The sequence below is a fragment of the Callithrix jacchus genome, chromosome 8 (assembly GCF_049354715.1).
Source record: "Callithrix jacchus isolate 240 chromosome 8, calJac240_pri, whole genome shotgun sequence".
Taxonomy (NCBI): domain Eukaryota; kingdom Metazoa; phylum Chordata; class Mammalia; order Primates; family Cebidae; genus Callithrix; species Callithrix jacchus.
Window position 1 is genome coordinate 100378206 of NC_133509.1, and position 27119 is coordinate 100405324.

General features: G+C 39.1%; 2 protein-coding genes across 51 annotated transcripts in view; one reads left to right on the forward strand and one right to left on the reverse strand.

Moving 5' to 3' along the window:
• The window catches only part of FUT8 (fucosyltransferase 8), a 351449-nt gene that overhangs the window by 63536 nt on the left and 260794 nt on the right, over nt 1-27119 (forward strand). For 22 of the 50 annotated variants that reach the window (XM_078335143.1, XM_078335144.1, XM_078335129.1 and 19 more), the window contains one exon: nt 8203-8286. The exons of the other annotated variants lie outside the window; for them this stretch is intronic. The gene's annotated coding sequence lies outside the window, so the exon portion shown is untranslated. The remainder of the gene's footprint in view (nt 1-8202; nt 8287-27119) is intronic. 50 annotated transcript variants of the gene reach the window in all.
• Nucleotides 20801-25968, reverse strand: LOC118145159 (uncharacterized). Its single transcript, XM_054240709.2, has 2 exons — nt 25534-25968; nt 20801-21340 (listed from the first exon to the last, which is right to left on the reverse strand). The coding sequence occupies exons 1-2, from the start codon at nt 25966-25968 to the stop codon at nt 20801-20803; spliced, it is 975 nt and encodes a 324-aa protein (XP_054096684.2).

Here is a 27119-nt window from a genome sequence, read left to right on the forward strand (position 1 = left end):
TAAAATCTTCGATTCTTCAAAGTTCTTGACTATAGCATGGTATAGTAGAAAGAAAACCAGTCTGGAACTCGGAGTACCTTAGTTTTGCTCTATTTTTAACTAGCTTAAGAAAGTTACTATCTTCTTCAGCCATTAGTTTGTTTCTGAAACACCAGGGGTTCAGTCTAGGTTCTGCTGCTTGCTGCATAGAAAGCCAATCACTGAGACAACAAGTAATGCCAAGGAAGAAAGCTTTAGTCAGGTGTGACAGCTGAGAAAATGGGAGCTCAGTCCCCCATCTCCCTGACTGACTGTAACCAGGGTTTATTTAGCAGGGAAGAAATATATTATAACAATGTGTAAGAAAACAGAAACTTGGGAGGGGCAAGGAAGCAATCATGGTGAATGAGGCATCTGGCATCTGGTGGGGTGATCTGGTTTCAGTTCCTTGATGCTTTTCTGCCAAAAGAACCGTCTATGGGACTATTGGGTTGGTTTCAGTTTCCCTCATGGAGGGAATTGTTTTCCTCATGAGGCCTGAGGAAGAGAAAAAGAGTAAACCAAATGATCTTTAACGTATTTCTATTTCTCAGATTCTAATGTTCTGTAATTGTTGAGTGCCTGCTACATACCATATTAATATTAGTTTTGTTGGAGTCACAGAGTAAAGAGAGACTGGAGAATGCTTTAAGTGCTAATCACATAGGCTCTAACTTGTGAATGTAGCATGCATAAATTAATTTGTTTATTTGGGTGAAGATCATTAATGAAGACATTAGGTAAACATGCTGTTTGCCCTGATCTCTCTGCCTTACCATTTTGGTTTTCAACTTGAATAGTCTATTTGTAAGAGGGGCATTCTTCAGGTCCCTTGAAGTTAGAAAAACACTACACGTTCAGGCTGAGTTCACAAAATGAAGTAACTTTCCCAAAGTGAATATGAGGATGTGAATATGAGATAGTTTTGCCTTCATTGTCCATGCCTGTCTGTCATGTCATTCTTGTGGTCAAGAGATCTTAGAAAAATTCTTACTAGAGAATGGTAATTGTACTGTGGGGTGGAGCGTGGTGTTAGAGTTCTACGTGTAAGTCATTCATGTGCTATTGAATTTTCTTTATGTTTTGAATAGGTCACTGTAGTATTATATTTGAATTCTTTCTTTGAATCATGTTGAAAGTATGTAATAATTACTTCATAGAGATATTGTGGGCGCTAAAAAAGGAAATTCCTTGGTACTACCAAAACCCTCTGTGGTTGTGTATGTACTTATTCTTTGAAGGTACAAATGAACAGTGTCTACATATTGGTAAGTATAAATATAGGTTGAACCAATTTTTTTTGTTTTTTTTTTTTGAAATGGAGTTTCACTCTTGTTACCCAGGCTGGAGTGCAATGGTGCAATCTTGGCTCACCGCAACCTCCGCCTCCTGGGTTTAGGCAATTCTCCTGCCTCAGCCTCCTGAGTAGCTGGGATTACAGGTACGCGCCACCATGCCCAGCTAATTTTTTGTATTTTTAGTAGAGACGGGGTGTCACCATGTTGACCAGGATCACAATCTCTTGACCTTGTGATCTACCCACCTTGGCCTCCCAAAGTGCTGGGATTACAGGCTTGAGCCACCATGCCCGGCCTGAACCAATGTTTTTTGATCTGGACAAAAGTTACTGAAATAGGAGAAAAGAGGATTTTTATTCATTCCATATGGAAGAAATTCAAAACCATATAGAGGGGGTGATGGGATTCTCTCACCACTTGAAGTTAAGGATCTTCCTTTATGTAGCCCTTCTATTACACACAAATTGTACTAAGTGTTTTCATAGTGGATATTTGGGCAATTTAGAGACTCTCACTAGGTGTTATAACAATGGTAATTTATTTGATTAATTTTAGAAGATACAATAGAATATAGAATTAGCAATAACCCTCTAGCAATACCTAAAAAAAAACCAGAATATAGAAATTAAATAGATGCTATAATTACAATAATAAAAAGATATGCATCTATCATATTTCTATTCACATTTCTATTCTAGTCAATTAAAAAAATAGAAGAATGTCGGTCTGTCTGTCCGTCCAGTCTGTCCCTCCATCCCTCCCTCCTCCCTCCCAGCTTACCAACTTCCTTCCCGACAGGGCCTCACTCCATTGCCCAGGCTGGAGTGCATTGGCATAGTCATGGCTCACTGCAGCCTCAACCTCCTTGGCTAGGGTGATCCTCCCACCCCAGCCTCCAGAGTTGCTGGGACTGCAGGTGCACACCACCATGCCTGGCTACTTTTTTATATTTTTTTGTAGAGACAGAATTTTACCATGTTGCCCAGACTGATCTTGAAATTCTGTGCTCAAGCAATTGCCCCTCCTCAGGCTCCCAAAGTGCTGGGATTACAGGAGTGAGCCACTGTGCCTGGCTACTATATTTTCTTAATGTTAAAGAAACGAATATTAAGGAGTTACTTAGAAATAGTAACTTGACGTTTTGGTCTGTTTTGGGCTATTTTGATGATTCTTGAGAAGATTTTCTTTTTTTCTTCATTCCTAGGATCATGGTGGCTGATCATCCAAGCCTGGATTAAACTCTCTTCCTTGTACTTTTCCTTCTCATTTTAGGCTTTGAAATTGGTATACTCATATTATCAGGAAAATAAGTTTCCTCCAACTTACAGGAAATATTTTCTAGTTTCAGAGAATTATGATTGGTAAAGATTTTAAAAATATGGTATGGATGTGTTTGAATTATTCACTTTTATGATGTGTAGTCTTAACTTTCATGTTGTGTTTTGTTGAACTCATAGATGCTTGAGTAATTAGAGAGATTCTCCCTGGCTCCCCCAGCCACCTCTGTAGCCCCGTTGGGGAAAAAAGGAAACAAAGGAGGAAAACCACGTCAAACACTCAATCATATATTTTTTCTTTTCTCTCTCTCTCTCTTTTTTTTTTTTTGACTCGAAGTCTTGCTCTGTTGTCCAGGCTAGAGCACAGTGGCATGATCTTGGCTCACCACAATCTCCGTCTCCCAGGTTCAGGCGATTCTCCTGCCTCAGTCTCCTGAGTACTGGGATTACAGGCACTCACCACCATGCCTAGCTAATTTTTGTATTTTTAGTAGAGACAGGGTTTCACTACATTGGTCAGGCTGGTCTCAAACTCCTGACCTTGTGAGCCGCCTGCCTTGGCCTCCCAAAGTGGTGGGATTACAGGCATGAGCCACAGTGCCCGGCTGAACACATATTTTTCTTGAGCACCTGTACTAAATTAATGTATTACTGTGAAAGTTGTTTAATTGGAAAGTTGTTTAATCTATTTTTAAAAATACATATTTTATTTCTTTGGGCAGTTTTAGGTTTACAGTGAAATTGAAAAGAAAGCACAGAGAATTCCCTTATAATCCTCCCTTTTATCTCGTAATCTGTTATAATTGCTTATTATTTACAGGAGTTTGTTGGTCAGTACTTTGGGATTTTTCTTTTTTTACATAGATGATCATGTCATGTGCAAACAAGGAGTTTTATTTCTTCCTTACCAATTTGTATACCTTTTATGTCCTTTTCTTGTCTGATTGAATTAGCTAGGATGTCCAGTATGATGCTGAATAGGAGTGGTAAGAAGGGAAATCCTTGCCTTGTTCCTGATCTTTGGGGGAAAGCTTCTGATTTCTCACCATTAGATATGGTGTTTGCTTTAAGTTTTTTTTGTAAATTTTATTTATCAAGTGGAGGAAATCCTCTATTTCTGGTTTGCTGGGAATATTTAATTATTAATTGATGTAGGATTTTATCAAATACTTTAATGCATCTATTGATATGATCTGATTATATGATTTGTTTCTGTTTCCTCGATTGCATTGATTGATTTTCAAATGTTGAACCTACCTTGTATACTTAGAATATACTCTCTACTTGGTTGTGGTGTATAATGTGATTTGCTAAGATTTTTGAGAACATTTGCCTCTGTGTTCATGAAGGATGCTGGTCTGTAATTTTCCTTTCTTGTAAGGCTGTTACCTGGGCTTATTATCTGGTTAAAGTTGGCCCCTGAGAATGAGTTAGGAAGTGCTCACTCTGCTTCTACAGATTGTAGAATATTGGTATCATTTGTTCCTTAAATATTCGATAGAATTCATGAGTGAATTATCTGAGTGTGTAGTGCTTCCTATTTTGGAAGGTTATTATTTATTCAGTTTTAAAAAATTGACTTAGTCTTATTCAGATTATCTGTTTCGTCTTGGGGTGAATTTTGGTAGATTGTGTCTTTTAAGGGATTGGTACATTTCACCTAAGTTATCAAATTTAAAAGCATAGAACCAGCTTTGAGTTTTGTTGATTTTCTTTATTTTCCTATTTTCAATTTTGCTGATTTTTGCTCTGATTTTTATTACTTTCTTCTGCTTCCTTTGGATTTAGTTTGTTCATTTTCTAGTTTCCTAAATTAAAAGCTTAGATGATTAATGTTATCTTTCTTTTTTTTTTTTTTAACAAATATATTCAGTACTATAAATTAATCTCTTAGTCCTGCTTTGCTGCATCCCACAATTATTTATTTATTTGTTTATTTTTGAAATGGGGGCTCATTATGTTGCCCAGGCTGGTCTGGAACTCCTAGCCTCAGGTTATTCTCCTGCCTTGGCCTCTCAAAGTTCTGGGATTACATGCATGAGCCACTGCGCCCGGCCATAAATTTTGGTGTTTTATTTTCATGTACACTTAGTTTAAAATAATATAGTTTCTCAAGACTATGTTTTTGTCCTTTGAGTTAATTGTAAGTGAGCTGTTTAAACATCTCCAAATATTTTGAGATTTTTCAGCAATTTTTTTGTTTAACTAGTTTAATTCCACTGTGGTGTGTCTATTTGTATGGTGTGTAGTCTTTTAAACTTGTTAAGGTATATTTTGTAGTCTGTGTTTGTGAAATGTTCCCTGTGGATTTCAGAAGAATGTGTATACTGCTATTGCTGGATGAAGTGTTCGATAAATGTCAGTTAGATCCAGTTGATTGATGGTGTCATCAGCTCTACGATACTTTCCTGATTTTCTGCTTCTGTCGATTACTGATAGAGGGTTGTTGAAGCTCCAACTATAATAATGAATTCATGTGTTTCTCCTTGTAGTTTCATCAGTTTTTATTATACCTTATGTATTTTGACACTCTTATTAGGTGCATACATATAGAGATAATTATGTCTTCTTGGTGAGTAGTAACAGATTGACCATCTGTTTTTATGTAATGCCCCTCTGTCACTGATAATTTTTCTTGGCCTGAAGCTTGCTCTGTCTGAAATTAATATAGCCATTTCAAGTTTCTTTTAATTAGCTTTAGCATAGCCTATCTTTCTCCATCCTTTTACTTTTAATCTGTCTTTGTCTTTAGAATGGGATTTTTGTAGACATTGTATAGAAGGGTGTTGTCTTTAGATTTATTCTTGACAGCATGTATCTTTTAACTGGTGTATTTAGACCACAATGTTTAAACTAATTATTAATAATAGTTGGATTAATAGCTACAGTATTTATAACTGTTTTCTACTCATTGTCCTTGTTCTTTCTTTTTTTGTATTTCACTCTATTTCTGCCTTCTTCATTTTATTTGAGCATTTTATATGATTTCATTTTATTTAATTAATTAATTAATTAATTTTTTTAGAGACAAGGTTTCACCATGTTGGTCAGGCTGGTCTCAAAGTCGCCACCTCAGGTGATCTGCCCGCCTCAGCCGCCCAAAGTACAGGCGTGAGCGACCGCACCTGGCCTATGATTCCATTTTGTTTCCTGTTTTAGAATATCAATTATACTTACTTAAAATAATTTTTTAGGCTGAGACTGGTGGCACGCCTGTAATCCCAGCACTTTGGGAGGCTGAGGTGGGTGGATCACCTAAGGTCAGGAGTTCCCGACCAGCCTGACCAACATGGTAAAATCCCATCTCTACTAAAAATACAAAAATTAGGCCGGGCGCGGTGGCTCACGTCTGTAATCCCAGCACTTTGGGAGGCCGAGGAGGGTGGATCACGAGATCAAGAGAATCGAGACCATCCTGGTCAACATGGTGAAACCCCGTCTCTACTAAAAATACAAAAAATTAGCTGGGCATGGTGGCGCATGCCTGTAATCCCAGCTACTCAGGAGGCTGAGGCAGGAGAATTGCCTGAGCCCAGGAGGCGGAGATTGCGGTGAGCCAAGATCGCGCCATTGCACTCCAGCCTTGGTAACAAGAGCGAAACTCCGTCTCAAAAAAAAAAAAAAAAAAAAGAGAAAAAAAGAAAATACAAAAATTAGCTGGGCATTGGTGGCCCAAGGTTGAGACAAGAGAATTGTTTGAAACTCAGAGATGGAGGTTGCAGTCAGCCGAAATCGCACTACTGCATTCTAGCCTAGGTGACAGAGAGAAACTCTGTCTCAACAAATAAATAAATAATAAAATTACTTTTTAGTAGTTGCCCCAGAGTTTGCAATAATTACACAGTTAAACTAATCTCAGTTCACTTTTTAAATAACACTATACCCCTTCATGTGTAGTGCAAGTACCTTATAACACAGTATTGTCAATTCCTTTTTCCCATTCCTTTTAACATTACTTTTTTTCACTTTTCCATAATTTACGGTCACTAAGTATATTGTTGCTATTATTATTTTGAACAAGTTATTATCTGTTAGATGAAATAAGGATCAGAAAAACAAAAGATTTAATTTTACCTTTATTTTTTTCTCTACCCTCTTCCTTTCTTTTTGTAATACCTATTTCTGATCTACATTGTTTTCCTTCTTTCTGAATAACTTCTGTTAACATTTCTTGCAAGATGTGTCTGTTGGGTTTCATTTCTCCCAGTTTTTATTTGAGAAAGTCTTCATTTCTTCTTTTGAAGGGTGATTTTACAGGGATTCTACAGGAATTCTAGTTTTTTTTTTTTTTTTTCAGTCTAGCTGGTTATGTTATGCTATGCTATGCTATGTTATGTTTGTATGTTATGTTATGTTATGTTATGTTATGTTATGTTATGTTAAGTTATGTTATGTTATGTTATGTTATTTTTGAGACCGAGTTCACTTTGGCACCCATACTAGAGTGCAGTGGTGTGATCTCGGCTCACTGCAGTCTCCGTCTCCTGGGTTTAAGTGATCCTCCTGCCTCAGGCTCCTGAGTAGCTGGGACTACAGGTGTGTGCCACCATGCCTGGCTGTTTTTGTAATTTTTAGTAGAGATGGGGTTTGACCATATTGATCAGGCTGATCTCTAACTCCTGACCTCATGATCTCCCTGCCTTGGACTCTGGGATTATAGGCTGGGATAATAGGCATGAGCCACTGTGCCTGGCTACTTCAGAAGTCTTTTGTTTATTTATTTTTTAAACACCTCTTATGCTATGAATTCAAAAGAGTAGGTTCCAGCAGCCCAGGCTCCTTCCCATTGGTTCTCACAAAGTGTGCTTATCTGGGTGGAGCAGGCTAGTGCTTCAGTTGAACCCAGGAACCTTTGTCTTTAGCTTCTTTCTTTTTCTGATCATTTTCCTTTACATGTTTCAGGAAGCTATCTTGGCTCTTGGCTCTTAGAGTGCTTAATGTGCTCAATACGCACATTAATTCTCTTGGCAAGAATCTTGCCTTTAACTTGTTTGTTTATGACAGTGCCAACAGCCTGCTGGGTAACATTGTAGACTCTTCCAGTTTTTCCATGGTAACACATGTGGGGCATTCCTTTTTGAACAGTATCCATTCCCTTGGTGTCTACAATATCACCTTTCTTATAGATTTGCATATACCTGGCCAAAGGAACAACTCCATGTTTACTAAAAGGCCTAGAGAATATATATCAAGTGCCTTTCCTCTTTTCCGTTGTGTTCGTCATTTTGGTGAATTACTGGAAGATGGCAGTTCCAACCGAAAGGATTTATTTTTTTTAAACACTAAATATTTCACTTCACTCTTTGCTTGCATGGTTTCTGAAGACAAAGTTTGATCCAATTCTTTGTTTCTCTGTGGATAAGAAGTTTTTTGTGTGTGTTGATTTTTTTTCTTTACTTCTTGTGTCTTTTGAGATATCTTACTGGTCTTTTTTTTTTTTGAGACGGAGTTTCGCTCGTTACCCAGGCTGGAGTGCAATGGTGCGATCTCGGCTTACTGCAGCCTCCACCTCCTGGGTTCAAGCAATTCTCCTGCCTCAGCCTCCTGAGTAGCTGGGATTACAGACATGAGCCACCATGCCCAGCTAATTTTTTGTATTTTTAATGCAGACAGGGTTTCACCACGTTGACCAGGATGGTCTCGATCTCTTGACCTCGTGATCCACCCACCTCGGCCTCCCAAAACTGGTCTTAGTAAGTAAAAGATTAAAGTTTTTCTTTTTATTTAGTTTTCTCTTTGTCTGATTTTCTGCAGTTTTGCTATCATTTGTCTATATGTAAATATTTTGGTATTTATCTTGCTAGGTGTTCTCTGAACTTCTTGGTTTGGTGTCACTAAAGACATTCTTTCCTGTTACAGTATTATTGATTTGTACACTCCTCTTCCTCACCTCCCCCCTTCACTATTTTTTTGCTTCTCTTTCCTCTTCCTTTCTTTCCACAGGGTGTCACTCTGTCACCTTGGCTGGAATGCAGTAGAAGCATGATCATAACTCACTACAGCCTTGAACTCCTGAGTTCAAGTGATCCTCCCTCCTCAGCCTCTCCAGTAGCTAGGACTACAGGTGTGTGCCACTGTGCCTAGCTAATTAAAAAAAAATGTAGAGACAGGATCTCCAATGTTGCCCAGGCTGGTCTTAAAAAAAAGAACTTAGCTGGGCATGGTGGCATGAACCTGTAGTCCTACCTGTTTGGGAAGCTGTGGCAGGAATATCGCTTGTGCCTTGGAGTTCAAGGCTACAGTGAGCTGTGGATCACCACTACACTCCAGACTGGGTAACAGTGAGACTCTGTCTCAAAACATATTAAAAAAATGTTTAAATTCCTGGGTAATTTAATAATTCCTGGTAAAAATTCCTCCCACATCTGAGTCTGTTTTCAAGGCTTGTTTTGTTTCTTCAGATTGTATTTTTTGCCTTTACAGTGCCTCATAATTTTTTTTCATAGCCAATCAGAATGTATCAGGTAAAAGGAACTGAGGTAAATAGGCCTTTAGGGTGAGGTTTTATGTTTATCTGTTTAGAAGTCAGGCCGTGTTTACTCTGGCTGTGGTATCAGAAGCAAATATTATGGGATATTTAGGGTGTTGCTTTTCTGGCTAGAAACCTCTGTGACCGCTAGCACCTTTGCCCTAGTTCTTGTCCTATGTCCAGGAAGAATGAAGTATGTAGAGAAGTGGGGGGTGAGCAAGACAAAGACAAACTTTATTGAGTGTTAGAACAGCTCAGAGGAGACCTGCAGGGGGCAGCCCCTCTCTGTAGGCAGGTCATCTCATCCAGTGTTCAGCTCTCAGCAGAGAGGAGGCCCTGGAGTGAGTGTCTCCTCTTTTAGGCAGGTTCCCACTGATTTCCCAGCTCTCAGCTGAGAGGATACCTTCTCTCTGCAGCTGGTCATCTGGCTATCTAGCTGTCCTTTCCCCTGCTGTGGCTGATCCTGGGGCTTTTATGGACCTCAGAGGGGAGGAGGTATGTGCCAGTTGATAAATTGGTGGCCATGGGTGGGCTGGAAAAAGGCACCACAAGTCTCCATTCCAGTCTGTGGGTCTGGCAGCCCGGCCCCCAACCTTCAAGCGCTCCCTGGCCTGAAGGTGGGGTCTTACGGGTGACCTTCCCCCTTCTATCCAGGAGCCTCTCTGCCTCCTGCCACCTTCCATGGCACCCAGGCTGCTTGTGCCTGGCACCTGCAGGCCAGCGTGGAGTGGCATGCCTACCTCAGCTTCCCCAGAAGGGAGGAGTCAGGGCCTGAGCATGCATATACCCTGCTGGGCTGTGATGGTGTCTAGGCTTGGCTCCAACCCTGCTCTAGAGGACCTCCCAGATTAGAGCTGATGCGGGAAGTGGCAGCAGGAACTGGCAGTGGGAACAGGCATTTCCGAGTCTGCCAGGGCCAGGGGAGCCTTCCTGAGCCCCCAAGAGCACACGGAAGTCTGGGTCCATAACCTTGACTTGGGTAGCTACAGCTACATGGGGTGGGAGAACAGGGCTCCTGCCTGTCCCCAAGACCACATGGAAGCCTGGGTCTACCACCCAGGCTTAGGTGTCTTGGGCTGCTGCCTGTTCCTGGCTCTTACTGGCACTGTGGAGCATGAAGCCCTGGCTGTGCCCCCCTTCAGCCTGGGGCAGGGACTGCAGATCCTTGCTGGGCCTGGGCTGGCGTCCGGGGCAGGGGTGACATCGCCAGGGGCCACCCCAGTAGCCCTGGCACTCAGGGGTGGCCTGAGCAGAGCAGATCACTGTGTGATATGACTGTTGGGAGAGGCAGGCTCAGCAGTTGCCTGATGTGGGGTGAACCCTGGGGACGTGGCCCCAGGTGGCCCTGTGCAGAGCCTCCTCCTGAGGCCCAGGAACCTGGCACCCTCAGCAAGGTGAGTGCAGTGGCTGTGTCACTGGCCAGTCCCTGAAGTGGGCACTGTTGCCACTTCCTGCCTTAGGTCCCTGAGCTCAGCCTCAGCTCTGCATCGGGCCCCTCTCTGCCTAACTGTGCTGCACTGAGGGCAGCAGGCTGTTGGAGGAGAGGAGGGGGCTGTCTGCTTTCTCCCTGTACAGAAAGCCACCACTGTACAGAAATCCACCACTATCACTATCAGAGGCTAAAATGTCTTCTAGTGTCTTTGCTTTTATCTGCCCTGTTGTCTTTGGGTTTTTGTAAAGAATTCTTAAATGGAGTCTGAGGCTTGCAGGTTTTTAAGTTGTAATCTTGTGTTGTACAAGAGCTGTATTGATGTGGTGGTAAAGGTAGAGGGATGCGAGTGAAAGTTCTGTAGTCCTGTAATTAGATTTCAGGACTATAGAACTAAGGGCTATAGAACTTTCCCCCTCATCCCTCTGCCCTCTACCAACTGTGAGCCTGAGTTAGATACCTAACTCTTTTTCCCTGTCAAAGGATAGATGGGGCTGGAGTTCTGTATTTCCCTTCCCTTAGGTTGGTTAGGCACTGTAAAACCCTAGTAGGTTAGGCAGTCTAAAAGCCCAGTTGGTTAGGTTCTGGTAAAATAGTTTTGTTTTCTGGAATGTCTTTTAAGAGAAACAGAAAGCCCTTGGCATATTCCAAAATGGTTTCTTCTAACCCTGCTGCAAGCAGGAGGGGATTTTTTACAGATCTTTACCATGAGAGCCTGGTAGGGCTCCTGTAGGTAAAACTCAAGAAGGTATAGGGACCCCTCTAAGACTGGTCCCCTTGCAGTACGTAGCCACTTCTGCTACGTACTGATGATGCTGAGAACTTTGGATTTATGGAACCAATTAATTTGATGAGTCATTTACATTGAATTTCTTAATTAGTGGATTGCCCACTAATTATTTTTATGAGCAGAGAATAAGGTAATGTTAATTCTTTTTGTGATATGGTAAAAACTTAGTTCATATAATGAATTTAGTGCTCAAATATTTTAGTAGAAATTGAAATAGAAAAGAAAGATTGTGGTAAATTAAATGTAAAATATAATTTTATTTTCTTTAGAAAACTTCACGTTGAAAAGATCACCACATTATAGATAATTTAGACAGCTTATTTGTTAATAACTTTTATTATTATTGAATGTAAAAGAGTTACACTCAGTTTCATGAACTTAACATAACTGCGGTTATCATGTTGGTATATGTCCCTTTTAGTCCTTTTTCATATACAGATTTTTTTTTTTTTACAAAGTTGTGATAATAATTTCTTTTCTAATGGTGCCTTTCTTTTTTCAGTTAATAGTGTAAATGTTTCCCATTTCTAACAATGTTTTCTTATTAAGTGTGTTACTGTTAGCTTGGTCAGACTGAGTTTATTGTGCATATTGCTGTAGTGAACATCTTTGTGCCTTTAGCTTTTCCATATTTGTACCATATCTATGGCTGGGTTTTCAGAAGTCTTGTCTCTTTCTCTCTCTCTCTCTCTCTTTTTGCCTGTCTTTTTTCTTTCCTTCATTTGGGGAGGATTTTGTGTTCTCTTTTACAGGACTAATTAACTTTTATTGGATCTTGAAAAATGGGATTAAAAATGTTTTTGTCAGTGGCGCACGCCTGTAATCCCAGCACTTGGGGAGGCCAAGGCGGGTGGATCACGAGGTCAAGAGATTGAGACCATCCTGGTCAACATGGTGAAACCCCGTCTCTACTAAAAATACAAAAAATTAGCCGGGCATGGTGGCACGTGCCTGTAATCCCAGCTACTCAGGAGGCTGAGGCAGGAGAATTGCCTGAACCCAGGAGGCGGAGGTTGCGGTGAGCCAAGATCGCGCCATTGCACTCCAGTCTGGGTAACAAGAGCGAAACTCTGCCTCAAAAAAAAAAAAAAAAGTTTTTGTTACTTACGTAATTTGAAAAAAAAATGCTTTTGGACTTACATTGCCACAATGGTTTACACAACTTTATTCCAAAAAATTGTAGTTTTGTGACTAGCTGATAAAAATGCTCTCCTATATATATGCCAAACTTGGTATTCTAGACTCTCATACTTAGGATGTAAAGTGACTATAGTCCAATAATTTAATATCTCATGTTTAATTCTTGTAATATTTTACTCACAAATTGAACTTTTCCAATTTAATGTTTATGTACTTAATTTGGTATCTTTGGTAGGATTACGTATTAGATTTCTTTTCATTCTTCTGACTTCTCCCTAAACTAATGTTTCAAGCTGAAATGGGTCTAGCAGTTTAAGTAGGAAAATCAGTATGAGTAGAGACTTCTAGAAACTTCTGTTGTCACTGAGATGCTGAATTTGATGATTCTGACCCTACTTGCTCATCTGTAAAAGCTATTAGAGGATTATTTTAAGAGTTCCTATTCTATACAGGTATATATACACCACATAATATCACTCAGCCATAAAAAAAAATGAAATGATGTTTTTTTGCAGCAGTTTGGATGGAGCTGGAGGCCATTATTCTAAGTGAGGTATCTCAGGAATGGAAAACCAAATACCATATGTTCTTACAAGTGGGAGCTAAGCCATGGGCATACAGAGTAGTGACATAGAGTTTGGAGCTTCTGAAGCAGGGAGGATAGTAAGAGGGTGGTGAGGGGAAAAAAAAATGATATTGGGTACAGTGTACACTAGTTGGGTGATGGGTGTAGTAAAATCTCAGACTTCACTACTATACAGTTCATCCATGTAACCCAAAACCACTTGTACTCCAAAAGCTACTGAAATAAAAAAGATGTTTAAAAAGAGGGCCAGGTACGGCGGCTCACGTCTATAATCCCAGTACTTTGGGAGGCCAGGGCAGGCGGATCCCGAGGTCAAGAGATCAAGACCATCTTGGCCAACATGGTGAAACCCTGTCTCCACTAAAAATACAAAAATTAGCTGGGCATGGTGGTGCACACCTGTAGTCCCAGCTACTCAGGAGACTGAGGCAGGAGAATTGCTCAAATCAGGAGAAGGAGGTTTCAGTGAGCCAAGATGGTGCCACCGCACTCCAGCCTGGCGACAGAGAGAGACTCCGTCTTTAAAAAAAGAGGCAGGAGGCAGAGTGGCTAATGCCTGTAATCCCAGCACTTTGGAAGGCTGAGATGGGCAGATCCCTTGAGTCCAGGAGTTCGAGACCAGCCTGACCAACATGGTGAAGTCCCATCTCTACTTAAAATAAGAAAAAATTAGCTGGGTATTGTGACTTAGCACCTGTAATCCCAGCTACTTGGGAGGCTGAGGTGGGAGAATTGCTTGAATCTGGGAGGCAGAGGTTGCAGTGAGCCTAGATTGTGCCACTGTACTCCAGCCTGGGTGAAAGAGCAAAACTCTGTCTCAAAAAAAAAAAAATTATAAAAAGAGTTTCTGTTGTACATAATCTTTTAGCCTTATTATTTCTTAGGGATTTTATAAATACATGTAGCTTTTTTACTCTTGTCATCTTCAAGTTATTTGCCAAGATTGAAAAATAGCCATCTTTCTTCTAATACCCTGGTGAGCCTGAAAGAAGAAAATGTTACACAGTTCATTTTATTGTAAAAGTAGTAAAATTTCTCAACTGATATTCATTCTTGGTTTTTGTGGATTTGTTCAGGGAAGATAGAATTTATTTTTATTTTTAATTTTTTAGTAGAGATGAAGTTTTGTTGTGTTGCCAGGCTGGTCTGGAACTTCTGAGCTCAAGCAATGCTGCCTTGGCATTCCAAAGTGTCGGCATTATAGGCATGAGCCACTGCACCTGGCTGGAAGACAGGATTACTTAACAAGTAAATATCACTTAAGAATATACTGGTATGGAATCTGAAGTTGTGTATACCAGGATGTTCACATATTCTTTGTATCTTGTTCCCAGTCTTTCCCGCAATCTTGTCTCACCTTTTCCCCAATAAGTTTAGTTAACAACTACTACGAAATTTGGAATACAGAGTGATAACAACCCTACCTTTAGGAAGCTGATAATTTAGAAGGCAAAGTAGAAATATAAGTTAATAATTACAGTGCAGGAAGTCCCTTAATTTCCTCTATAATAACATGTCTCCCAAAATGTGATTGAAAATAAAAATTCCACGTGTCATAGGCGTAGGAGGTATTTGGGTGTTTGTATGGCGAGTCATTTCATAGAGCTAAAATTTATTATTATGAAATATTCAGTTCTAGTTCCTGGACGTGTTACCTCCTTTGGAACCAGAAATCGTAGTTGCTGCATAACATTAAAAGCATCAGGATGATGCTTGTAATCCCAGCACTTTGGGAGGCAGAGGCAGAGGATTGCTTGAAGCCAAGAGTTTGAGACCAGCCTAGGCAACATAGTGAGACCCTATTTCTATCAAAAAAATTTTTTTAAATTAGCCAGGCATGGTGGTGTGTGCATATAGTCCTGGGTATTTAGGAGGCAGAGGCAGAGGACTGCTTGAACTGAAGTGTTTGAGGTTGCAGTGAGCTATGGTAGAACCACTGTACTCCAGCCTGGGCAACAGATTCAGACCCTGTCTTGTGGGGGGGAAAAAAAGTGTAAGGATGGGATTTCTAGGCATTTTTAGGGCTGAGCAAATCAATCTTGGGTCCAACCTCCTTGTGGGAGGTGGGTGGCAGCCTCTGGAATTTGAGCCCTGCTACTGGGATTGTAGGTATAGGAACTTGACAGGGGAAGAGTCTTTCTCACTGTGTTGGTAGTAAGAGCTTGGTGCTTAATGGGTGCCTTTCACTAATTAGATCACCTAGGATTTCTGCTCAGAACCCAGCAATACTTGTAGGCCTTCACTGTTCCAAGAGAGAAATCAGGGACTTCTGGTGATAAGTCAAGGATAAGAGATAAGAAAACACCTATACTTTAGGATATTAGAACTACAACTCCATTTTCTCCTTCACCCTCACCTTTTTCCACCTCCCAGCTTCCAAGTATATGTGATTAAGGCTTTGTCCAGAGCAGGACTGGAGAATGGGGTAGGAAGAATTACTTTTTTTCATCATAGGTCAGGGTAGTGTCAGCTCCCCCTAAACTACAGGGAGGCCTGGCTTCATACCTCTTCTCCCAATTTCCTATCATTGTGAAATAACAGAGCTTCATGCAGTAACTCAAAGTTATTGTTAATAAGGTGATATGTAAAAGATTGAATTTGGTGTTCTGAAGTTAGTGTGAGGATATCAGTCTGTTAATGTGTGAAATATTTTGAGCTGTGTGAAACTCAATTTTGCTTAGTGTAGTAAGTGCAACTAAAGTACGTGTAAAACTCAATAGTAGCACACAGGAAGGAGTAATGAATTGTGTCTAGAGAGTCAGGAAAGATCTCACAAAGGAGAGAGGATCCTTGAGTTCTTTGTTAAAGTGGTAGATTTAAAGAAGCTTGCCCGCTCATTCATTCATTCATTCATTCATTCATTCATTCATTCATTCATTCATTCATAGATGGGGTTTTGCTGTAGGTCTCCCAGGCTGGAGTTTAGTGGTGCTATCATAGCTCACTGCAATCTCTAACTTCTGGGCTCAAGCATAGTTGAAGTCTCTGCCCAATAATACTGATCTCTTGGAACCTCACTCATTTCAGAAATGGCTCTGGTCCGAATACATAATATGGGACTAAGCTTTTCTAAATATCTTTATGCCTTAATTCTTTATGCATAAACTTTAGCAACTTCTAAGCTACCATTAGTAAATTTTCACTATAAATTATATACTTGATGATTGAATTTTTAGACTTAGATTTATTCCAGATATAAGTCAACCTAAATACAAAGTTTTTCTCTACTTAAATGTAAGCATTTTTGGCACTCTTGAAGATTCTGAGTACTTTTCTGGGCAGTTAGGCCATCGGAATGTTTGTATGAATTCTGGAATTGCCCTAGAGAGCATAAGCTATGGAATAAAGCAGGCGTATGGTCTGACTCAGTCACTTAAGATCTGTGCATCCTTGGATAGTAACTTCGATGCTGATTTTCCATATCTGTAAAATATGGGTAAAGAGTGAAGAGTCTTTAGCACGGTACCTGGCATGAAGTAATGGCTCAATAAATGTTAATTATTACTATTGTTAACTAAATAAGCATTCTCTAGGTCTCTGGATTGAAACATATAGATGTTGGAGACTGAATACCTTGAGGCCATCTTGCGCTAAGACTAGATGCTCAGGAGCACTTTTTTGATTAGTCATTTATTCATTGAGCATATATTTTTTTATTGTTTTAACTTTAGCAAGATACTCAAGTCAGTCAATTTTATTTCTATACATATATTTCTATGTAGAGATTTCCTATAGGATGACCTATTCTGGGTATGTCTTTCTGACCTGCAGCTAATCAAGTTAACTACAGCTTTACTATTTTTTTTTTAAACCATAATAATGTAATACAGTAGCACAGAGGAAATAGGCTGTTGGTCGACTTCTAAATTCTCGCATGGGTTAGATTTGCCCAAAAGCAAATCATACAGTAAGAATTGATGAGAGAACTTTTCTCATAACTCCTAGCCAGGTAAGTTTGTTTCACTTGGTATAAGTCAGAGGAATCTGAACTATAGAACCAAATTGTAGGGAAAGGTGACTCAGGGTTCTTGATGTCTTTTTGTCTTTCCCTCAGGGGAGTTCTAGATGTAAAAAGCATCATATTTTAAAAGTTATCAGTCATCAGTGAAGGCAGCAGAAAAGTCAGACACTAATATAGGCAAGTCTAGATTATATCTGTTATAATCTTTTTTGATCAGAAGATTCTAGATTCTAGAACCAGGTCTGTAAAATGTTGAGAGGCTGCTAAGTAAACACCATTATAGTCATATAATTGATTTTTCTTTGTCTTTCTTCTTGGACATACTCTTCTTTATAAAGAGAGTACTCCCTCCTCCACCCCAGATAGTATCTATCTTGAAGTTTTGAGAACAATAGTATTCTTGTGCTTTAGGTTCTGTGTTGCTGACTTGAGGGAATTTGATACGCAATAGTCCTGCAGGCCCCCTAGTAGATACCTGAAACCATGGATAGTACTGAGCCCTGTACATACAAGTCAGGCATCCCAAATCCAAAATCCAAAATGTTCCAAAATATGAAACCGACATGACACTCAAAGCATTTTAGATTTGTGGATTTGAGATGCTCAACTAGTAAGTATAACACAAATATCCCAAATTCCCTATTCCCATTAATTTTTACTTGATATTCTGAATTCTTAAGTGGGACTTTTTTCTAATTTGGGGATAGCTCCGATTTTTATGAAAGAAATTAATAGGAAATTTTGAGATGGTAATAGAAATTGTCTTTGTAGTGTTAAACTTTTAGTTGGGAGGCTATTAGGCTGGGGTCTCTATAGCTGTTTAAATACCTGTCTAAGCAATCCAAAGCCTAACTTAAAAAGTAAAAGGAAACTAGGTATTTTGCCATCTAGAAACCACCCAACTAATCTCTAACAAGTGTCTTTCTACTCTAATCAATGAGATATGTTTTCTTTGTCTTCCTTTTTTGTTCAGCCCATAAAGCTTGCAGCCCACACTGCTGCGAATGAAGCTCTTCAAACCTCTTAGAGTTCAGAGTGCTACCTGATTGATGAATCATTCTTTGCCCAGATAACTCTTTTATTTTGTCTGTTTTTGCTTTAAACAACAAAGGAACATAAATTCTGTTAATTGAGCTTCTGAATGTAACAGTGAAAATTCCCTTTAAGGCTTTGATTATCAGTATTTTAGGAATATAGATCTTTTTAAAACATTAGCTTTTAATGTGTTTTGGTTAAACATGATGATTTATGTGTCATTATAGTGCCACACTCACAAAAGTTGCTAACTAAATGTTAGTTCCTTCAATACATATATTCATTCACTGGGACATGGTTCCAAAAATAGATGATCATAAGAATTCTCTGGGAGCTTTTAAAAACTACAGATGTCTATGGCATATATTAATACATGGCATCTATAGTAATACATGTATGTAAATGTATGCAAACAATTTTATTTATTTTTTCCTTAACATTAACTCCTTCAGATAGAATGTTTGGCTCAAATGATTTAATTTTTTTTGAGGTTGTTGATTCACAGAAACAAATCCCCTTCAGAAAGATTGTACTAGTTTACACAATTACCTTTAACACAGGGTATTCTTGAGCTTTTAATATTTCTCAGTTAGTGGAAAGGATCTCTTAGTTTGTTGGGGTCTCTTTGATTTATGAGAGGGATTTAGCATTTTCTATAATTCATTGATATCTACATTTCTTCCTCCCTCCCTCCTTTTCTTCTTTCCTTTCTCCTTCTCCTACTTCTACTCACTGCCCCCTACTATCTTCCCTTTCCCGTGCTCCCCCTCCTTCTTCCCCTTCTATCCCTCTCCCCTCCTGTTTTTCCTTCTTTACTTGTTTTTGATCTATGTTCTTTCACATATGGAGATTCTGTTTTGGCCAGCAATACGTTGAATCATGAGGCTAGAAGATGAGGACTAAAAACAGGAATTGGTGTCCAGAAAGGTGGGGTAGTTTTGATTGCTGTGCCTGTTGCAAATATGAGCAAGATGTTAAATGTATACTAGATCTGTGAGATTTTTTTATACCTATTTTTATTATCTCATTAATGGTATCTTTGAAAAATGGTTCTTTTCAGTTTGGGATTGGGGGAATTGGATTTAAAATTTTTTTATATGAAGAAACCAAATATTTTGCTACTATCATTTGGAAACCTCTTGTTATAATTGGTTGTGGGTAGTATTGGAATCAGTTTGAAACATGCCATTAATGACCACTTGTTTTCATTTGTTGACTATGGGTAAATGTGATTAGAACAGAAACCCCTTAATAATAGGAATTTTTTATCGTTGTGTCCCTAGTGCCTCATAGTATCTGGCCCTGATTAGGGGTTTTAGAAGTGCTTAATGACTGTGATGGCTTTTTTTTAATCTGAATCCGCCTTTTCTATCCCATCTATCCCTCTCCCCTCCTGTTAGGATAACATTCATCTTGAGAGTGGTAAAACTATTGCAGACTGCAGAAATGAACTGTGATTTTTTTTTTTTTTTTTTTTTTTTTTTGAGGCAGGGTCTCTCTCTGTCACCCAGGCTGAAGTGCAGTGCATGATCATATTAATAGCTTATTGTAACCTTGACCTCCCCAGGCTCAGGTGATGCTTCCACCTCAGCTGCCAGAGTAGCTGGGACTACAGGCACACTCCATCATGCCCAGCTAATTTTTGAATTTTTGTAGAGACAGGGTTTCATCATGTTGCCCAGGCTTGTTTCAGTCTCCTGGGCTCAAGGGATCTGCCTGTCTTGGCCACTGTGCCTGGCCCAAATATCTTTTTTCAGACACCACTTTTGATTCTTTTGGATATGTATCCAGAAGTGGAATTGCTGGTGTCATATTGTTAATTCCTTTTTTTTTGAGATGGAGATTCACTCTGTCACCTGGGCTGGAGTGCAGTCGTGCTATCTCCTGGGTTCAAGTAATTCTCCTACCTCAGCCTTCCAAGTAGCTAGGATTACGGACTTGTGCCACCACACTGGCTAATTTTTTCTATATTTTTAGTAGAGATGGGGTTTCACCATGTTGGCCAGGCTGGTCTTGAACTACAGACCTCAAGTGATCTGCCTGCCTTGGCCTCCCAAAGTGCTAGGATTATAGGTGTGAGCCATCGTGCCCAGCCTCTGTAATTCTTTTTTTCATTTTTTGAGGAAACAGCATACTGTTTTCCACAGTGGCTACACCGTTTTACATTCCCACCAGCACCACACAGGGTTCTGATTTCAGCACATTCTTACCAACACTTATTTTCCTTTTTTTTTTTTTAAATAATAATCATCTTAATGGGTGTGAAGTGGTATCTCATTGTGGTTTTGATTTGCATTTTTGAAATGATTAGAGATGTTGAGCACCTTTTCTTATGCTTATTGTTCATTTGCATATTTTCTTTGGAGAAATGCCTATTTAAGTCCTTTGCCCATTTTGAATTAGATTTTGTTGTTGTTTAGATTTAGGGATACTTTTAAAAGATACTAATCACATGAACTCTGTTTTAAGTGATTTATAATTCTGTAATGTATACTTTTTTTTCTGATAGACTTCTATATAGTTTGTGTTCTGGCAGGTCAGTGCCGTGTGATTTTTTAAAAATAGTTTTGCCTGAGGTATGATTGGCATACAAAATACTGCACACAATATGAAATGAGCAATTTGATTAGTTTTGACATATGTATACATTTGTGAATCCATCACCGCAATTAAGATAGTAAACACTCATTACCTCCACAGATTTCTTCTCCCCCCCTTGTAATCTTTTCCCCCACTACTTCCTATCCTTCCCTGCCTTCAGGAAAATCCCAAATTGCTTTCTATTATCATAAATTTTCTAAGGTTTTTTTTCTTTTTTAAATGGTGAAAAGATATACATATATTTAGAATTAGCCAGCTGGACTGTATAGATGATCCCAATTTTGTTGGCAACATCCAAAGCATCGTAATCAGGGGCCAGTCGAACATATGCCTTCTTCTCTCCATCAGGCCGAATCAGGGTGTTGACCTTGGCCACATCAATGTCATAGAGCTTCTTCACAGCCTGTTTGATGTGGTGCTTGTTGGCTTTAACATCCACAATGAACACAAGTGTGTTGTTGTCTTCTGTCTTCTTCATGGCAGACTCAGTGGTCAGTGGAAACTTGATGATAGCATAGTGGTCAAGTTTGTTTCTCCTGGGGGCGCTCTTCCGAGGATATTTGGGCTGCCTCCAGAGTCGCAGTGTCTTGGGCCGCCAGAAGATGGGTGACGTGCGGATCTTCTTTTTTGTGTGGCTGTGGACACCTTTCAACACTGCCTTCTTGGCCTTTAAAGCCTTCACTCTGGCTTCGGCTTTAGGAGGGGCAGGAGCTTCCTTCTTCGCTTTTGGCGCCGTCTTGTGAAAAGGGCCCAAGTTTGTTTTTTTTTTCTGGGAATTATGGTATATACTTTTGGGCAGTGGCTATTTCTCTGTTTATTTACCATTTGTATATTTTCTTTGGTATAAAATGTCTGTTTAAATATTTTGCCCATTATTATTTAAATTGGGTTGGTGGTTTTCTTATTGAGTTCTGAGAGTTGTGTATATTCTTGATCAAAGTTGTTTATAAGATACATGCTTAGCCGGGCGCAGTGGCTCATGCCTGTAATCCCAGCACTTTGGGAGACCGAGGCGGGCAGATCATGAGGTCAAGAGATCGAGACCGTCCTGGGCAACACGGTGAAACCCCGTCTCTACTAAAAATACAAAAATTAGCTGGGTGTGGTGGCGGGTGCCTGTAGTCCCAGCTATTTGAGAGGCTGAGGCAGGAGAATTGCTTGAACCTGGGAGGCGGAGGTTGCAGTGAGCCGAGATTGTGCCACTGCACTCCAGCCTGGCGCCTGGCAACAGAGCGAGACTCTGTCTCAAAAAAAAAAAAAAAAAAAGATAACTGCTTTGCAGATGTATTTTTCCTGGACTGTTGCTTATCTTTTCTTTCTCTTAAGCGTATCTTTTGAAGAGCACACATTTTTCATTTTGATGAAGTCCAGGTTATCAGTTTGTCTTATATAGATTGTGATTTTGCTTATGCATCTAAGATGTATTTGCCTAATCCAAGGGCATAGAAGTTCTCTCCAGGAAGTTTTATGATTTTTGTGTTTAGACCTATGATGCATTTTCAGTTAATTTTTTAAATATGGGATAAAAGTTGGATAGAAATTCTTTTTTTGACGGGTAGGGACATGCGATTTTTTCAGCATCATTTATTGAAATGGTTTGTCCTTTTGACTCGTGTCAAAAATCATTTGATAGTATATGCTTGGGTTTATTTTGTTCCACTCATCTTTTTGTCTTTCTTTATTTTTGTCCCTCATACCAGCTCAATTTTAATTTTCAAGTGACAAATATACAGGTGGAATAAAATGTTAAGCAACACCCTCCAAATTCCTCTTACATGACAAGAAGGAGCTGAATGTACTTTTGCTCTATAACCAACTAAACCAGGATAGACATAAAACCAATTTTTCCAACTAATCCTATATGAAAATCAATTTATAAATGGACCACAACTCCAGGGTGTTGTTTCTTTGCTGTGATTTCATTCTTTCTTGATGTTACTATCATGCTGACTACTACAGCTTTATAAGTCATTAAATCAGGTCATATTAACCTGTACAACTTCTTGTTCCTTTTCTAAGCAATTTTGGTTGTTGTACTAGTTACCAATCTGTTGCCTCTCAGCTCCAAATGCATCCTTTTTGCCTGCTCTGTGAAAATAGATCAGGCCCTTTAAATATTTTTCTTTGGTCAGCTGACAGTGTTAAGCTTTGCCAGTAGAGAGTGCTGGAGAAACACTGCAGAAAAAAGCTTGGCTTCTTTGTTTCTGTATACTTGCTTAGTGGACTGTAGCAACACACTCAGCTTCTCTAGTGTCAACACACATTTGCTTCCCCACTCTACACTTTCTGTAGGGTGCATGTTTTCACCATTACCAGGCTTCTGCAGTGCTCAGAGGGCAGCGGAACCAGCAACCAGTGATCCAAGACCAGCAACTTCTTCTTTTACTTTCCCCTCAGGTGGATTTGTAACAGTGTCTTTTGGTGGGACATTTCTGTGTGAAGAGATTTTACTAGCACCCTAAAGAATGGATTTCTGGCAAGCTCCACAAGGTAGATTTCCAGTAAGTTCTCCTGGTGCAGCACTAGAGCAAGTTCTCTGCTATTCAGTGAGAGGACTATGTTCTCTCCAGCAAGGTCTGGATCCTCAGCCCTGGGATGGGTTGGAGGAAGCTCTTGCCTTGGTGATCTATGTCAGCCTAGGGAGCATGGGCTACTCTTAGAGTTCTCATTATTTCTCATTAGTTAATTGGCTGTTTCTCCAACCCCATGTTAAATAGTTGTTAATGATCCTTTTTATTAAGCTTTCACTTTTCAAGTTACTATGTAGCTTTTCTCTCCTGAATGGTTTTACATTTCCATATGACTTTTAGAAACAATTTGTAAATATTTGATTGGAATTGCATTGAATCTATAGATGAATCTGAGGGAGAATTGACACCTTAAAAATAATGAGTCTTCTGACTTATGAATAAGATGTCTTCATTAATTTGAATGTTTAATTTCTTTCAGCATTATGTTATTGGTTTCAATGTACTGATTTTACTCATATTTTATTATGTTTATCCTTAAGTATTTTGTATTTTTTGATGCTTTTGTAAATATTTTAATAACATATCAACTTTTTTTTTTTTGAGACAGAGGCTTGCTCTGTCACCCAGGCTGGAGTGCAGTAGCATGATACCAGTTCATTGCAACCTTCATCTCCTGGGTTCAAGTGATTCTCCTGCCTCAGCCTCCCGAGCTGAGATTACAGGTGCATGCTACCATGCCGGGCTAATTTTTGTATTTTTAATAGAGACAGGATTTTACCATGTTGGCCAAGCTGATCTCAAACGCCTTATCTCAAGCGATCTGCCCTCCTTGGCCTCCCAGAGTGCTGGGATTACAGGCTTGAGCCACCACACACAGCCAATAACATAGTTTTTAATTGTTCATTACTAATATATAAGAATGCAGTTGATTTTTATATAGTGGCATTGTATCCTGAAACTCTGCTGTACTCATTTTGGTAGCTTCTTTTGTAGATGACATTGGCTTTTCTGCATAAACAAGCATGTCTTTTGTGGATAAAGAGAGCTTTATACTTCCATTCTAATAAAAAAAGACAATCCTTTTATTTCTTTTTCTTGCCTGAATTCACTGGCTAAAACCTCTCGTATAATGTTGAATAGAAATAGTGAGAGCATTGGGAGGCCGAGGCGGGTGGATCACGAGGTCAACAGATCGAGACCATCCTGGTCAACATGGTGAAACCCCGTCTCTACTAAAAATACAAAAAATTAGCTGGGCATGGTGGCGCGTGCCTGTAATCCCAGCTACTCAGGAGGCTGAGGCAGGAGAATTGCCTGAACCCAGGGGGCGGAGGTTGCAGTGAGCCGAGATTGTGCCATTGCACTCCAGCCTGGGTAACAAGAGCGAAACTCCATCTCAAAAAAAAAAAAAAAAGAAATAGAGCAGGCATCTTGGTGTTAATTCTAATCTTAGGGGAAAAGCATCTTTTCTTTCACAATTAAATATGATGTTAATTGTAGATTTTTCAGGATGCACTTTATTGGGTTGAGTAAGTTTATTTCCATTCCTAGTTTGGGGAACGTAAAAAAAAATTAGGAATGGATTTTGAATTTTGTCAGTTTTTCTTACGTGTTTGTTGAGATGATCTTGTTTTTTTTGTTTGTTTGTTTTTTTAAGTTTTTTTATTAGCCAGGCGTGGTGGTGCACACCTGTAGTCCCAGTTACTCGGGAGGCTGAGGTGGGAGGATTGCTTGAACCTGGGTGGTGGAGGCTTCAGCGAGCTGAGATTGTGCCGTTGCACTCCAGCCTGGGTGACAGAGTGAGACCATGTCTCAAAAAAAATAAAAAAGTTTGTTAATATGATGGTTTACATTGCCTGATTTTTAAAGGTTAATTCAACTCTATGTTTCTGAAATAAACCCACTTGGTTATGATACATATTTGGCTGCTTGATATTGCCCCACAGTTCACTGATGCTCTTTTTATTCTTTTTGTGTTCTTTTCTTTTCTTGTTTTATTTTTGGATAATTTCTCTTGGTATTTTCCCAAGTTCATGAATCTTTTCTTCTGCAGTGTCTAATCTATTGTTAATTCTATGTAGTATATGTTTATATTAGATATAGTTTTTATTTTAGAGGTTTGATTTAGATCTTTTTTATGTCTTCCATTACTCTTTTGGCTATGTGAATTGCATTTAGAATAACTTTTAGACTAGGGATGGTGGCTCATGCCTGTAATTCCATTACTTTGGGAGTCAGAGGCAGGAGAATTGCTTGAGCACAGGCATTCAGGACCAGCCTGGGCAACATAGTAAGACCTCATCTCTATTTAAAAATAATAATAATAATAACTTTTAATGTCCTTGTTTGCTAACATCTGTGTTGGTTTCAGTTAACTGATTGCTTTATTCATGTTTTTATGCCTCTTTGCATGTCTGGTTATCTTTAACTGAATGACAGACATTGTTGTGAATTTTACCTTTTTTGGAATGTTAGATATTCTTTTATTATCAGAAATACTGTTGAGTTTTGTTCTGGATATGTAGTTATTTAGAGACAATTTGAGGCTGGCTTTGACAATTTTTTTAGGAGGCCTGGAGTATCGCTCAATCCAGGGATAATTATTCCTCACTACTGAGGTAAGACCTTCATAAGTATTCTGCTCAATGTCCTGTGAGTTAAGAGCTTTTTCAGTTCGGCTGGTGGGAACAGGCAATATTCCTAAGTCTGCATGATTGTCTGTCACTGTTCTCTCAAAATCTTTCAGATGTTTTCCCCCAGCCTCCAGTAGTTGTCTCACACTTTGAATGAGTGGATCAGCACTGTGTGAGAGGCCCTGCTGCAGATCTCTGGGTTTTGTTCTCTGCATAGCCACCCTGCTTCTTTTGCGGGGATTAGACACCTTGGTCTTCATGGACTCTTAGCTATTGTGCTTCATCAACTCAAGTTAGTTCATTCATGCACCTAGCTCCACTTTGATTTCTTTCTCTTCCCTGGGCCTTAGCCTGAAAAGTCTCTAAAGGTTATGAGCTGGGACAATTGAAGGATATTGTTTGTTTCCTGTCTCTCTAGAATCACTGTTCTTTGTTGCTTGATGTCCAGTTTCTTGAGAATTGTTATTTTCTATATTATGTTCATTTTTGTTTTATTTTAAGTGAGGGGATAAATCTGGTTGTTACCGCATCCTGACCTCCATATACAGTGTATTTTTAACCCCATTCTTTTCTAAGTTTTTTTTCCCATTATTTTTGGTGAGAATTACAATTTCTTTATGTTTTAGCACTAGCTAATGCAAGTATCTATTATATACAAATTGTATTGGCAATTTTTTTTTCTAAAAAATTCCCCCCCAACCTATTATTCTGCATATATAATAATACCTAGGTTTTAAAAAGTATTTTATTTCCAATGCCATTTTCAATTGGCTAAAATAAACTACAGTACATACTAGTGGAGACTAATTATTGAACTGATGTGAAGAATACAGAAAAAGACTTAGAAATGTTTAGAGAATACATCCTGATGCAATCTGTTAGGAGTACAGTTATTTTAACTGTAAAGCTTGGCATTACTGGATGGGACACAGCTGTAGGATACTTAAGCCTTATTAGTGAATGTATAGGAAGAGGTGGAAATAAGAGATGAATTATGTGAAGAAGTTTTTAAGTCATGGAGGCTTACTGATAAAAGCAAATAAGTAGACCTAACAAGACAGAGGGGGCTCAGAAGAATGCAGTTGTTTCTTATAGACAGTAGTTGGAGCTAGGGCAGTGTAGCTTGTGATTTGCTTGAATAGAAAGAGTTGAATTGGGATAATTGGTTTTAAATCCTCTATTTACCACGTGCTAACTGGGTAAGTTTCTTGAAGTAAGTTTCTGATTTTGCATGTGTAAAATGAGGATAAATATATTTATCTCAAGGGTTGTAGTTAGCATTAAATAGAATCAATTACATAAAAGAATACAGCAGTATATTTATGTGCTTAATAAGTGTTTGTCTTTATTATTTTAAAAAATTACCAGAGAAAGCTTTACTTTTCTATTGCATATTTCCCTAAGTGATTAT

Coding starts and splice junctions, on each gene's coding strand:
- LOC118145159 (XM_054240709.2), bottom strand. CDS start 25,968: ATGAAGACCAAGGTGTCTAATCCCCGCAAAAGAAGCAGGGTGGCTATG. Junction 21,341..25,533: donor TATCTAACATTCCAAAAAAG/GTAAAATTCACA, acceptor CCTTTTCACAAG/ACGGCGCCAAAAGCGAAGAA.